Source organism: Aptenodytes patagonicus, chromosome 3, assembly GCF_965638725.1.
Source record: "Aptenodytes patagonicus chromosome 3, bAptPat1.pri.cur, whole genome shotgun sequence".
In the NCBI taxonomy this organism is placed as follows: domain Eukaryota; kingdom Metazoa; phylum Chordata; class Aves; order Sphenisciformes; family Spheniscidae; genus Aptenodytes; species Aptenodytes patagonicus.
In genome coordinates this window covers 107,394,277-107,409,636 of record NC_134951.1, presented here as the reverse complement: position 1 = coordinate 107,409,636, position 15,360 = coordinate 107,394,277, and the positions used below count along the sequence as shown (strand labels likewise).

At 38.1% G+C, this 15,360-nt stretch overlaps 1 protein-coding gene across 1 annotated transcript in view; it reads left to right on the top strand.

Moving 5' to 3' along the window:
• USH2A (usherin) overlaps positions 1–15,360 on the top strand; it is a 405,495-nt gene that overhangs the window by 312,424 nt on the left and 77,711 nt on the right. Inside the window, exons 50-54 of the mRNA XM_076334572.1 lie at positions 2,669–2,892; positions 5,309–5,519; positions 5,916–6,113; positions 6,712–6,866; positions 8,676–8,874. Of these exons, the coding sequence (XP_076190687.1) occupies positions 2,669–2,892; positions 5,309–5,519; positions 5,916–6,113; positions 6,712–6,866; positions 8,676–8,874 (987 nt within the window). The remainder of the gene's footprint in view (positions 1–2,668; positions 2,893–5,308; positions 5,520–5,915; positions 6,114–6,711; positions 6,867–8,675; positions 8,875–15,360) is intronic.

Here is a 15,360-nt window from a genome sequence, read left to right as displayed (position 1 = left end):
ACTGGCAAAGGCTGGCAGTGGTGCCATTGTATACAGACATCCTGAGCCCCACTGCTGCAATGTGATTATCCAAAGTTGTCTATTTCTGGCTATAAAGGATAACGTCAGCTAAAACCACTCTTGGATTTTCTCTTTAAAAATAAAATTTAAAAAAAAAGCTAGTAAAATGCCACTATACTGACATCCCAGACTCATGAAAGATGATGCTTTGTACTGTTGTGGTTCCTGATCTGTAAGAGTTGCGATACCCACATGTAAGCCAAGGATTTTTGGAGTAGTTTGCAATGTACACTGGCTCTGTATTTTGTTGATCCTCTATTCTGGCTCCAAAGGCTAAGCCTTTTAATACTCATTTTTTCCTTTTGAAAGCATTGGTTTTGCAGATTTACTAAATTAGTAATTCATCACTCAGCTGTGTTTGTAAATTTTTTCAGTTGCTGGGGATGAACATGAAATAATTGTTGACAGAAATCACTGTTAGCAGGAAGTGTCTTTTCCAGCCCATGGATTTTCTTTTTGCTGTAATGCATTATGTGCCTATGAAACATAAATATATAAAGCGTGACACACACATTCCAACTGATTTACAAACAAATAGTTTGTATGTTGGTATTTTGCTGAATTCAGCAAGGGTTTATAGGAATTTCTGGATCCTTAAGCAACTGAATAAAGTGATTTTTAGAAGGCAGATCAATCCATCAATATTACGTGGTCCTATTTTGTTTTTCTTGGAGCATATTTAAAGTTGTACATTTGAGGTGTCAAGGTTCAGGAGTCAAGTGCTACATGTGATAAATTAAGCAAAGGTCAGAGGCTATGCAATGCAGTTTCAGAAGATTGTCTACCTCTGCCTTTGCAGCTCATTCATGCTGAAGTGATGCACTATGGGAATTACTACCAAACTCTGCTCTGCAACATCTGCTCTCCCTAAGTGAGTTAGTGCACGTCAGACATCTTTATGTCAGAATATTGCAGTGATGGATGCAGTCTTCAGAAAATGCTGCATAAAAATCTGGTGTGCCGTTCTGGCCATTAAGTGAAATTACTATTTAAATTAATGGCGCTGTCACAGTTTATCTGTGCAAAGAATGAACGCTGATTAGGGTATTAAGTAATTAGCAATTTATCACACTGGAACAAGGTTGATAATAATTAAAGAAGTAATGGTTTACCAAAGAAACTAGAAAGGGAGTCACTTCTTGTTATGCGAGTGAAATCTTGGCTGAAAAATTTAATTCAGTTAAACAAAGATGAGGTTCTCAGTGAAAGAATACAGCCTTGTTTGTTTCAATAGAAAAACAGTTCATTATCAAAATTTTAGTTTGCCTGTCAAAAGTCCCTTGGGGCTGTCTGAGTTGCTTATTAGTATTGAATTGAGTCATTTTCTGCATTAATTCGCTACTTAAAATTGGTAGAATCCGAGGACGATTTGGAAAAAGGGTGTGAACAGGGGGAAATATTTACCCCTTGGAGAGCTGGTGATCACAGTTTGATTTCTGTGAATGGAACCAGCCCTGAAAATAGGTAAAGTATGCAAGTAACATCACCATTTTGAGTCATTCCAGTGATTGTAATGAAATGCTCTGAATGCTTTAGCAGGATCATACCCTTAAAGAGTAATTTTTATTATGTATGACTTCCTAAGAGAGATTTGCTGCAATAAATGGCAGTGAGAAAAGTGGCTGCTTTTGCATGTGTTTTAAATGTCTACATACTACAGAAATTATGTCAAATACAAATTATTTTGTAGATGTAACAGTATATCACAGCCCTGGGGTTTTTTGTGATCTCTTTCTAGTTGAATTAGTTATAACATTTATTTCATTGCCAATTATAGAGGTGTTTGTAGCATTTTGCTCAGAGTTAAAATTTACTCCTTTCTTTAAAGGGTGTGGGGTTCAACGCTGGTATTTCACAGTTGCAGAATCATTCATGTGAATATTTGGAAAATTACAGTGGTTATGACGAGCTTTTAATTTTAAAATAAAATCATTAAAAATAGAAGAAAGACTGTGGAATTAATTTTGGCAGCTTATCAATTCCACTACAGAAATGCAAGTTATATTTAGATATTAACTTCTTAAAGAGTAATTCTCTGTATCAGATGACTGAAACTTCACTGTGGGTATTTGGCAAGTCACCCATTCAGCTCTACGTACCTAGTATGAACCTTCACTTTAAAACATAAAATATGACGTGAAACATTCTGGTATGCTAAGATGCACTGTTGGAAGACTGCCCATGTAAGGGGCGGGGGGATGAATGATACCTGACTGGAAAGTACATGGAGAAGCTTTCTCAATTTCTACATTCTACAGGAAATTTTCATTAACAGCCTGTCTTTGACCTGCTGCACACAGTACTTCGGTATGGTATTTCATAGCAAAGGTTCTTACAAAAGTTCAGCAATGGTGTAAGTTGATTGTAGGGGATCCCTGTTTATTCCTCTAATTTTTGATTGTTTTCAGCAGGTGCAGAAGTCAGGACGCTTACTTCAGTCACCTCACATTTGAATTTAATCTCACTTTAGCTAAATCTGCGTAATTCCAGCTGCTGATGGTTTTATGCCAAGCTACATCACATTCTGAGCTTTCTCCTTTCTTTATCTATTTATTTGCTTACTTACATTTCATATTCAGATATATATTTTTTTGTTTGTTCGTTTCAGGGATGTTTTGTTGTGGGCAGGAATACGTGAGTATGTCAGATACCATATGCTGCTCAGGTTCCAGTGGTGAGTTCCTAGCACATGTTAGAAAGAATGACCAAGTGCCAGTAAAATGCTGTGAGACTGAACTTATTCCAAAGAGCGAAGAATGCTGTAATGGAGTTGGATATAATCCTTTGAAATATGTTTGCTCTGACAAGATTTCAGCTGGAATGATGATGAAGGTAATTGATAGAAAATCTCTCGGTAGCTCTGATTTGATGATGGAAGGAGAAATACACTGTTCATAACTATTTTTCTAAAATAGGAATATAAAAACTCTTGTGTGCATTATTCATTTTCACATTACATCCATATTAATACCGAATGAGTTCACCATGATTGATGTTATTGCAATGAATTCTAAAGGAATTAATAATGATTAGCTGCCTCTGTGAAGTGTTGCCCAGCACTTCAGATTAGTACAGTGGCTAAAAGCTGGCATACTAACAAGACTGGCATGTATAGCCAGCTTCCGTTCTGTGACCACAGTTCCTGATGATGTTCCTTAAGTGGAAATTGAAATTGAAGTGGCCAGTTCTGAAGTATAAAAATGCTATTACATTTCAATTTGGGCAGGCAGTATGACATAGATTCCCCAACCTCCTAAAAAAAACCAACAAAAAAACCCCAACTGATATTTTCTTGATGGACTTAATCCTGATCCTATAGAAAACCAATGGCAATTTTGGCATAAGTTTCAGCAGTACTAGGGTAGGTCCCTGTATAACTTTTAGCAACAATGAGGGTATTATATTTTTTGTGCCTTTCGCGCCTAATGAATTATACAGTTTATTTCCACTCTGTTCTAATGTAAGAGCAAACTAAGCACCATAAAGGCTAATTCCATCTTTTCTAAGAGTGGCCAGTGACTATAGGTATCAGCATGAGACAATTTGGCCAATCTTTCAAAGCTGCAGTCTTGCAACTCTAGTTGAATTCAATAGAAATCTTAAGAATTAGCATCTTGCTGTTGTACGTAAGCTGTAAAAATAGTCAAATGTTATTACAATTTTTGTTTAAGAAAATGAACATTTCAAAGGATGGAAATGCTGTATATATATTCTTTTATATAAATATATATATGTTTATATAATTTATAATATTTATGAATATATTTATATTTAGAGAGAGAAGGAGAAAGTGGGTGAGAGAGAAAGAGGGTTGAATATTGTGAATTCTACAATATGGAAATCAGGTAGATATTGTGGAATTTATCACTAAAGTAAAAAGAAAAACAGACCCCATCCTGCCACATACGCATGTTCCTGTATCCTTTTCATTCATCTGCTAAGTTAATACACAAATATTTCTTCCATCTTCTCCTTCTCATGTCAAGGTTTTCATGTCATTTCATTTTCAGACTGAATAATTTTCTCCTAGAGAAAATCCAAGTGTTGTGATGAGTCAGCTAGAGTTCCTCAATGCATTGTATTAGTAGTTCATCCAAGGCAAAAAATGGCTGAGAATAGGTTAATGAATTCTGGTAGATAACATGCTAGATCCATGCCTTAGGTACAATGTATAAACAAAGGAAGCGCTTTGTATTTCACTTACCCGCAGTAGAAAAGAGATAGCAGCGCTGGCTTTCTGATATGTACAGATTTACTAATATTAAAAGGACTGATATTCTGAGACATATTCTGGAGCTACTTTATATGTGAATCCAATCCATCTATATCCTACATCTTATATTGATATCTATCACAATGTCAATTTTGTGAAAGTGCTAGGTTAGGAAATTAAATTAGCTGAAGTTCATAATCAACTAACAAACTAATTTCAATAGGTGAATTAAGGAAGAATTAGATATAATCTGTTTGGTTTTCCTTCTAAAGTTTGTAGCCTAATGGGCAGAAATATTTGTAGCAAATATTGCAGTACATTTCTTCCTGCAACAACCTATATTTTATGAGAATTATTGCTGTCTAGCTTATGGTTTGGCAAAAATATTATTTCATGAATTTTAATGGAAACTTGTGGATGTTCAGTGTATATTTCTATTTCTGTGAATTGTTCTTTATGGGTTAAATCTTATATCTCCATCAACGTTTTCAGAGGTCCTCTTATTGCAGCAAAACTGCTGTTTAGGAGTGATGTGGTAGAGCACACGATTTACATCGCCCATGGATAGAGTTCTCAGCCTTGACAGCTGCCAAGGAATTGCAGAGAGCCCTCTTGTGTACTTGGCAAGCTGTGTGAGGGGCTGGGAATTTGCTACTGATTTGCCATGGGATATTGGCCTTTGCAGGGGCAGAATGTTCAAATTCTCAGATTAAATCCTGTTCTCACTTGATTATAGACTCTTCTATTTTCGACAAACCCAGCCATTTGGACTTCCAGTGGTTAACATTTGTGATGCTTTCATGCAAGGACCCTACAAAAAAAAGTTTCTTTTAGAAAGGATTATAAAAGCATTAATGACCAAAGACAGTAGACAGGCCAAAGGCTGAACAGGTCTGCCATATGCTAGAAATATCAACGTACTCGATGCGGTTACTTGATTTGTATGTTACATAAAGACTGAGAAATACTAATGGCAGCATTTGTAAAGAAAGGAAGATGTGGTAAATATATTAAAATTGAACATGTATTCCTTAGGTAAAAGAAGAATGCAAGGCTAATATCCTTTGCCCTTTATCTATGGAGGCAACAGCACATTGTGGAAAGTGTGACTTTGATCCTAGGGAGAATATCTGTGCGTGGATAAAAGGTTCACAGGGTGCTGCGGAAAAGGAGATAAAGGAAGGTGTGTGTCCAGCTGAAGAGGAGACTGTCTACACAGGAAGTCCAAACCAGTATTCATTTACAGGTAAGGAAAAGTGGCATATCAGATTGGTGATTTGCTAGTGTATGTAATTCACTCCGGAGAAAAAGAAAGTCCTGAATGCTATCAAGTGTTCTAATTAAATGTGAAGCAATTGTAGTGAAGTAGCATTCTTTAAGAATTAATCTGTGAATCAGGACAGTATCTTCAGGGAAATGAAATGAGTAGCAAGAAGTTCAGTGAATACATAAGGTCTAAACCTGCTTTCACAAAAGTTGATTTATTGCTATATGAGAAAATGGCCCTGACTAAAGGAACAACTTCCATATCTATCTGTCTTTAAACACAGAAGTAGTCCCATAGGCACAGAAAAAAATAAACAAAAGTTATTTTGTATTTTTAAAAGACCGAGATGATCCATACGTAACTTTCTTTTTCTAGACCTGAACCTTGAACCTTTTATCACATATGAGTACAGAGTGGCTGCTTGGAATAGCTATGGAAGAGGCTTCAGTGAAATTAGCAGAGCTGTCACTAAGCAAGATGTGCCACAGGGTGTAAGTCCACCAAAATGGGCCAAGGTGGATAATCGGGAAGACATGATACTTCTAAACTGGGAGGAACCACTTCAACCAAATGGTATTGATATATGTTAAAAAAGGAGTGTGTTCTATCATTCAACTGACAGTGTTCCAAAATCACAAAACGTTTCTTAATCACTAGCACTGAAATATACGTATTCCTAAACTCTGCAAGAAGAATTTGCTGTAGGTTGAGATCATTTTCATTGCAAATAAGAGTAGGGTCTAACTTCACAAAAGACAATTTAGTATGTCTCTAATAAGTGCCCAGAAGCCTCTTTTGAGTACGGTTGTAATAATAATTGGCAAATATGATCAGAAAATCACAATCATGTTATAAAATATTGGGGGATTCGGGGGGGTGGGGGGAGGGAAGTGGTTGATACTCATGTTTCTTTCAGGAAATCTTGCTTATGGTTTCCAAACAGTGAGAAAATTTGGAATAGCTCTCCTAATAGAAATACTGAGATGTTGATGTAGAGGTTGAGGAGAGTAGCTGGTAATTGACATTAGCCGTTCCAACAGGATGATTGTCTGTTACAGTGGTCACCTAGAGATTTCATTTAATATTTTCTGCATGCAGAGTAGGTTATTATAGTATACCATCACCCAGGATTTCTCAGCTAACAAAAGGGAAAACTTTCTTTCTGCAATAGGTCTTATTATTCACTATATCATTCTCCGAAATGGAATTGAGCGTTTTAGAGGAACAGAAATGAGCTTCACAGACACAACTGGTGTCCAGCCATACCAAGAATATTCATACCAGCTGCGAGCCTGCACTATTGCTGGTTGCGCAGACAGCAGCAAGGTTAGTAAATTGGTCTTTATGGAACTGGTGCCAGAATTTTATCAGCCAGTGTGGTAACATAAAAATGCTTTTGGAAAGGTGTAATTTGAAGACATGATGATTATTGAGTAAGCAAGTGAAAAACATCAATAATCTTATTTGGATTCAACTACTGACAGGTGATTATTTGGAACCTAAGGTTGATACAAGCAAGCGGAAGGGAAGAAGAAAGCAGTATCTCAGTCTTGGCAAAGCTGAAATTGCACTGTAGGAACTGATGTTTGTTAAAGAGAAAGCTGCACATGATAGAATAGAGTAAGGAATATTAAAACACACTTTCTCTAAGCCTTGAAATTAAATCTTTGCTTCCCAGTAGGAGGTCTATAGCCTCTTCTTCCTTGGTATTTCTTAGTTTATCTGCGTTAGCTCTAGTCTATTAATTTGTTCAACAACATTCTTATTTAGAGCCTCCTTTCACTATATTACCCTTCAGTGGCTTTCCATGTCTGCACCTGCTTCAGGCTTTACACTCCTCTTGTGTACAACCTGCCTCTGCTTCAGTTTTAAGCAAACAGAATCTCTTCCCTCCCTTTGTCACAGCTTCATTTCCTCTTGTATCACTTTGAATCACGGATGCCTTTCACCAGCATTACTATTTAACTAGCTCTAGTTTCTATTCTGCAACGTACCAGCCTTATTCATCATTTGGAAAAACTGTTTCTTAAGTGACCTCTTTTTCACAATAATATCCTTGCCTCTATGAAAATGAATTTCTAGGACTGCAAGTGCGGGGTCTGTGGGGCAGAGGTGGGGAATAATGGCTGCGTTTTGTAATTATAACATCTATGGGATTGAAAAGTTGATTTTCTTTTTTCCAGGTGTTTAAATGTTTTCCTTATTGGTGTAAATCTCAGCCAAAAGTGTAAGAAAAGAAACACTGATGCAAAGGGAGGGAGATAGGCACATGGTCCTCTGCCTGCACAAGGAGCTGTGATCTGGAAGCTATGTAGGCACAGTTGCTGCAACCATCGTCCTGAGCTAATAAATCCTGCTTATTTCACTTGTCTGTAATTAAGGAATTTACTGTTGCAAACACTGAAGTCTGCAAGCAGGGACTGATTCCACCAAATGCACTAAGACAATATATAATAGAGGGCACATTTTATATTTACAGCATAATATAAATACTTTATGGTGGTAATAACAGAAAAAGAAAAGTGATTCTCAAAGAGAAAAAGGTCTGACTCACTTATTAAACCAGTGTAATTTGGAGATGCCTCTGTAGGAGATGGTAGAGATGTGTCAATAGAAGATTAGCTTTTTCCTTTTTCTTCTTTTTTTGTAGAAAGAGCTTAACAAGCGCAAAGTTATTCTATCTTTCAAAATCTTTGGTTTCCTTACAAAAATATGGAGTTGCAAATAACTACAATAGAGTTCAGATTGCATGGATATATGGAGGCTTAGCCCCACGTTTACTGGTGCTTAAAATATATGAAATCAGGCAGTTAAAATGCAGAGACACTGACAAACCATATGGAAGAGAGTTATCAAGAGTTTTCAAGCAATACAGTTTTTGTTGTTTCACCCTGTGCTATACACTGCAGCTAAAACGTGGTGAACCTGTTGTGATAAATTGTAGACATAGACTTATGTAATGTATTCAAGGTCAGATTTCATTGTGAAAAAGGAGAAAAAAGTAACTAGTTCTCCAGGCCCTTGGTAATGATATGCCAGGCCAAACAACATTTTAAAACAAAAGTGACATTCTCATTGATCATGGTATCTAGTGTACTATTACATTAAATTGCTGTTTAATTCATATGTCTTCAGGTAGTTGCAGTCACTGTCCAAGGAGTCCCAGAGAGTGTTCAGCCACCAGACGTCAGTGCTTTGAACTCAACAGCGTTACATTTAAGCTGGATTGCACCCAGGAAACCAAATGGTATCATCAGAGAGTACCAGATCAGTCAAGTAGGGAAAGGACTTATATACACTGACGCTGCAAGCAGAATGCAGCACACAGTATCAGGTAAGGAGGCAGAGCTCTCTGACAGGCTAATGTCCTGTCCTTAAGGTATAAGACTATTAACATATTAAAAATGCTACTTGTCAGTAACTTTTAAATCCCTAGTACTGTGCACAGTTTAGAATGCTTTATCATGACTTTACGTATCTTAAATTTATTTTTTTCAATCTCTTTCATTTCTGGCTGCCGTTTGTTAAAATATTAATAGATTTAATTTCAAAATTTTAAAATAAATCTATCCAGCTCGATTCAAGATGCATGCTTGTGGTGTGCTCGGGGTCTCAGATATGCTGTGTAGGCTTGCCATCCCTTCACACAGATTCAACTCTCTCTTTTACCATCATTAATGTGCTACTAGTGCTGCTGTGAATGTGTAGCATTGTAGGAGCAAGAAGGATCCAGCATTTTACGCCTGAGATAATAAAAAAGGAAAGGAAGACAGAAAGGGAAAGATCCTGGATTCTGTTTATAATCCTATATATTGCTTATAGCCATTTTCTAAATACTTGGTGAAATTTCACTTTGTGTGTGTGTGTGTCTGAAGGAAGATTTAGTCAAGGGATTTTGGTGGAAGATTTGACTGAGACCTCAAATGTATTATTTTCACATATTCAATTTTTAGTTATATTTGAATGTTACACTGAAACAAAATTATTCTTAGAAATGTTTCTGTTGAACATGAAACGGGAACATAAACATCCTGGGAAATCTTTTTTTCACTCTTTGATCTCAGGTTGGTCATCAAATTCTTGTATCTATGAGTTTTAGGAATTCATAACTACATTATTTTTTCCTTTTTTTTTTCCACCTGAGTAGGAAACTTAGAAGTTCATATATTATACACACCATATGATAGCCACCCAAAGAATAGAAGTTGACTTAGGGCATATAAAACCTATACAGCATACATGGCACTCTCAACTACCCTTCAAAGCATGAGTCCTGAGTCAGAGTGGATCCCTTAGTTCTTTAAAAGAGTTCGTCCTTGCTGTAGTCACTCACAGAGGAGTAAAGGACTGCTGTTCCTCTTTGACAATATCACGCTCCAGTGTGAAATTCATCAACTGTATATTACTCTGTCTCCATATTCAGTGCTTCTGGACATGAGATATTAGAGTATGCCAGTTGGTGGTACATGTTTTAGAATTGCTGTTGTAAGTTTATACTGTAAAGAACACCTACCAACAAGGAATGATTTATCAAACCCATTTGAAAAATATTTCTCGTGCTCCCACTTCCTTCCCAAAAGGCAGTTATACCTCCAGAGTAACCAAGATTTTAATGCAAACAATACTGTTTTTCTTACCAGTTGGAAGGGAGAAGAAATGAAATTACTTTCTGAGAAACAAGGATCTTTTTTCCTTTTGTGTGCCTGTTCCATTAAGCCACTGTCCAATGCTGCCATGTTAAGCCAGCAGTGAAATAAATGATCGCTCCTCCTGACAGTCATAATAAAATCTTGTGCTGTTTTCTGCAGGAGCTTTCTTAGGTAATAATGTGGACTTCATGGCAGTGATATAGCAATGTGGATAATTATTGCACTCTAAATTAAAAGAATAAGATAAAACAATCAAATTTATTTCATACATAATCTCAAATGTTTGAACTGTTGTCTTATTCCCTGTGGATGTATGTTTTGATTTTCTCATCTTCCTTCCCCCCCTCCCCCCAAAAAAAACCTGTCTGCTTTCCCCTGAGCAACGGTTGAACATTAATGAAGCTGTAGCATTAGTATTTCTTGAGACTTTGAATCTAGGGTCTTGCAAATAACAGACAAGAAGGCTAGCACCTTGCCACTGCACCATTGTCTTGCTGCTTATTTTTAATTACATCAAAGCTCTGGAAACATGATCCCACAAATGCTTTGTGGGAATAGCGGTGAATGTGCTCATCATGTGAAATCCATAAATTGCTTATAATCCTCTCAAGATGTTAAAAAAAGCATTAAGTAATTGAAGACAGGAAGTCCTCAGTTAATTATTTAGAGGTGTTATCAATGCTTTAAGCAAACTGAAGCATTTTCTGCTATCTCACTGAGTTGAATGCCACTGGGACCTAGGGGCAGCAGCCATCATCTTCTCATATTCTCTAATGCAAACAGCACATGGCAGCTTGTCAATAAAAGACCTTTTTATATCATTTATTACTGAACACTTCCACTACCCTGTACAGAACAATTTGGATGACAGTTATGGCATTGTTTCACTTTGTGTTACTACTACTTTACAAATGGGCCTGCTAATGCTTTGCAGTGGGGGCCAGGCAGAGGGTAAGACTGAAGAAAATAATTAGGGGAATTGTAAAAGAAAGCTAAGAGTGCCCTCTTCAGCAGCAGCAGGTGGATTTATAGCAAAGATTCTTCTAAACTCCCCCGTTTTTAGTACACTAAAGATAATATCCCAAGTAAGAGGCTTTATCGAGAATTTGTAGGATCAATCATCTTTAGGTAAAAGTCAAGCAAGATCACTGATGTTTATTTTAGTAAAAGAAACAATATTAAGAAATACTTTATGACTGAACGGTTTGAAATTCTTTCATCTGAACATATTCTCCATTTCAGGGTAGTGAAAACTGAAGAGATACAGAAATGTTGTCACTGGTCAACTCTATCTCCATGCAGCACTGAATCATTAGTAATATTCATCTAAAGGAAACTCTTGGGGGTGGAGGGGTTGTGTGAGGCTGCGGTCAGCAGTCTGACATCCTCCTGAGTAAAATTCCCATGGCGGGGCCCAGGAGTGTTAGCCTAGGAGCTAATTACTGACCTTGCTGGAGCCATACCCACAAAGGGAGACGAACAGTATCACAAGGAATTGATGCGGCTAATAGAAGAATGCATTCCTAAAAACCCACTGTTTCACAGCCTTTTGGCAAATGGCAAATGCTGCAATAACAAAATAGACTGCTAAGTTAAAAAAAAGAGAATTAACCCACACACACAATAATAGACCAAAAAAAGAAAAGGAGGGGAGAAGTATCCTCTAGTGAACAATCAAGTAGAGAAATTGGAAAAGCAAAATGCTGTTTATGTTTCAAGATTATCTTACTTGTTATTTTTATTATTAATCACATACATAGATTTGCACAGAGCTTTCCAAAGCATACATAAGACAAGGCGTTTAATGCAAAGCTTTAATAATCTAGATAAAAATCTGCTGTGACTGCTCCATGTATGACTAGAGGTTTCAGGTATCAGAATTTCACCAATAGATTTAGTGAAACCATGTGCTCTTTTTTTAATGCCCATTTTTCTCTTTAAAGTGTAGTTGTAAATGAGTATTGCTTTATTATGCATGTTTCCTTTAAAAGTGAACATGACTCCCTTTAGGGGAATTCAAGTAATTTGTTGCCACAGTAATCTTTTCTATCCTGAAATGTTAAATACTTGGCTTTCCTCCATGCCTTTGCCTCTCTCTAGTCTGCAACTGTCATTTTCTCCCTTCTTACTTTTATACGCAGCGTTCAGATGATTTTTCTTCTCCTCCAGTTCATGATTAGATTACAGCCAGGGCTGTCCCTCTGAGTCATCTCTTTATTTTCTCTCCTTTACGTCTTGTTCAATTTGTAAGCAGCCTGCATGTCTTCCATTCAGTATTTTACCTTTCTCTGTAATTGTTGCTTATTCTTTCTCTCTATTTGTTTGTAATATATTTTAATTAAAATATCTCTGTAATGGCTATAAGCAAGGATTTGTTTATAAACAAAGATCATGCCCAGACTTTTTTTCTTGTCACAGAATTGCATTGTTCTTGAAGTAATTACAATTAGGCACATGAGCTACATCAAAAGTTCGTTATTAAGGTCACAAAGCCAAGCACTTAAAAATTGACCTGTATAATACTTATGAATTGACCTGTATAATCCTAATTCAGCCTCTTTCACACAAGCAGTCTGCATTACACAGTAGCGTAGTCATTTGTACGTAGGGTTACTGGCCTCATTCAGTCCACAAGCTCTGTCTCTTCCAGGGAGGAATAAAAAAAAAAAAAATAAAAAAAGACTTCCGTTTGTAGGACTGCTGCCTCAGCTTTTGCTGTGTTTGGTAGGTTTATTCCTTCTGGGAATCTTGGTGTAGATGGGCCTAATTCTGCATCTGCCCAGAGCTAAATTTCTTTTCTGCTCAGCAGAAGTCAGGGAGGTGCAAGCCCGAAGTTCGTGTGAATGTGGAGCACAGCGAGGGAGGCAGCAGGCATGGTGCCAACCCAGAGGGATAAAATGTGGATCGCTGAGGGGCTGGCAGCATTGGCCGCCAAAGGGAAGAAAGGAGAAGGGTCAGTGTCCTGGGAGGATGGCCAAGTGGCAGCACACAGGGTGGCCTTGCCGCTGCAGCGCGCTCCCACATCAGCTCTGTCGAGCTGCTGCCAGCCTCCCCTGGGGCCTTCCCCCAGCCCTGCCCCTGGGCCCAGGACCCCATTTCAGCCCAGCCTGCTGCCTTCAATCCCTGCTCGCAGCTGTGCCAGCCTCCAGCCCTGCTCTGCCCAGCCATGGGCCCTGCCAAGCCGGGGCCAGCCGCCGGCCCATGTCCCAGCCCAGCCCCAGCCCCAGGGAAGTCCCTGGGCTGGGGCTGCCCCCGGCCTGCCCCGCTCCCCAGCTGGGGTGGTGGAACAGGCCCTGGCAGGTCTCATAAATCCTGTGGATGCCAGATTAGAAAGCTACAGCAAATGAAGTGTGGGACAGCCCGGAGGAGAGACGGTCTCTGGAGCGAGGCGGTTTGCTTCTGTCCTGGCTCTGCAGAGCATTCATTTCTGTTCAGGCTGTGGTACTGAGGAAGACACATCTCAAGCTTTCACAGCTTGTCACAACTATGTCGTCTTTATTTTCCGGACACCCTGCCTGAGATCTGGGGCCTGAATTGCTAATTCCTGAGCTTTCCGAGCTGCAGCTTAAGGGACCAGGGGTTGTGCCCAGATATAGAAAGTTTTGCATAACACCAGGTACACTGACAGCCAGGTCCCAGGCATCCCAAATGGTCTCCTGGCAGGTCCAGGGAGGTTTTTGTTTCTCAGTCTCTTTGTGTCTGCATCTTGTTTCTGAGCGAGAGAAATCTTTTTTTTCTTTTTCTTTTTTTTTTTTTTTTTTAATTCTTCTGGTACTGCATTAAGCCATTTGCAATGCTCAGCTGTTTGGTGTTAGTAAAGTAACTGTATGCTCCAGGGATGGACACTACAAAAAAAGTCTCGCATTCCATACAATTAGGCAGGCCAGAGACCACATGCTGGAGGGAATTTTAGATAGGCCTGTGCCACAGAGCCTGTACACAACGGGGGTCAATTCGTATCGTACAATGTCCTAACGCTGGGATTTCCTAGTTTATAAGTGTTCAGTTTTGCAATCTTAATATTTTTGCAGAGTTTTTGTGTATAATTTGCTTCTTGTTGTTGCTGTACTGTTTGTCCCCTTTGCATTCAGGTTCAGGAACTTTTTTTTAAGGTATTATGAGGTGTTAACAAGAGGGTCCTTGAAAACATGCGAGAGAGGTTTTCGGCGTCTGTGCCTCGTAATGTCATTTTTAAGATAAACTTTGAGAAATACCCAAAAGAGTAGTTTAGCAAAGACCCTGTAACCTGGGCTGGAGCATGCTCTGTGAGGCAGTCTGATCAGTAGTTAAAGCTGAGCTCTGAGGTGTTCAAGACAGGCTCACAGAGATCTGCATCTTTAATGATTTGGCTGTAAGAAGCCTTTAATGGTTGTGCAGAATGGCTATTTTAAAAGCTTAGTATCTTAGCCAAATTTTGGGTACAATTTTATGAAGAGTCCTAAAGTCAAAATCTTAAGCTGCAGGCAACTTGATGTCAAATCTGAAGTCATTGACACACAGCACAAGGATATCTGAAAATTTCCAAGGAAAGGTCAAAGCAATAGATTCTCTTTTAGTCTCATTCAAGAATGTCCAGCATAGAAGGTTTGAGCTGAAAAAATAGTTTTTAAAAAATTACAAGTAAATAAAATTAATATCTTGTAATGGGGAGGGCTTGGTTGTCAGTCCTGCTTCTAACTGCTTTATAGCATCTATAGTAAAATCTTGTAACAAATAGGAAAAAATAGGGAAAAAAATTGAACAAATAGAAGTTGGGAAGGGGGCAAGAACAGAATATCTTTGGACTTGTTTGCAATTTAGTAGAAGATTTCATGTTCAAGAGAGTATTTTATTATCTTTTCTTATTGTTGCAAATATATTTGTAATAAATTTTCAAAACATTACAGGCTTTTCAACTTTTCAAGTCCAAAACTCTAAGCAATTACACTTTAAGGTGCTTATCTGTTGGAAACCTTTGAACTTCCATGGCCATTACCAGTGACGGAGATTATGTCTGTGCCAAGAATGTTTAGGTGCCTTCCAGTTAATTTTTAACCATTTTGTACAGACAGAAGCATAGGTTAAAAAACCCAACGAAACACACCTTCGAGACTGGGTAAATTTTCAGATGGTAATCGGGGCTGAGATCTGGACTGTTTTTACTACACTGCAAGTGCCATCTAAGTTAATTG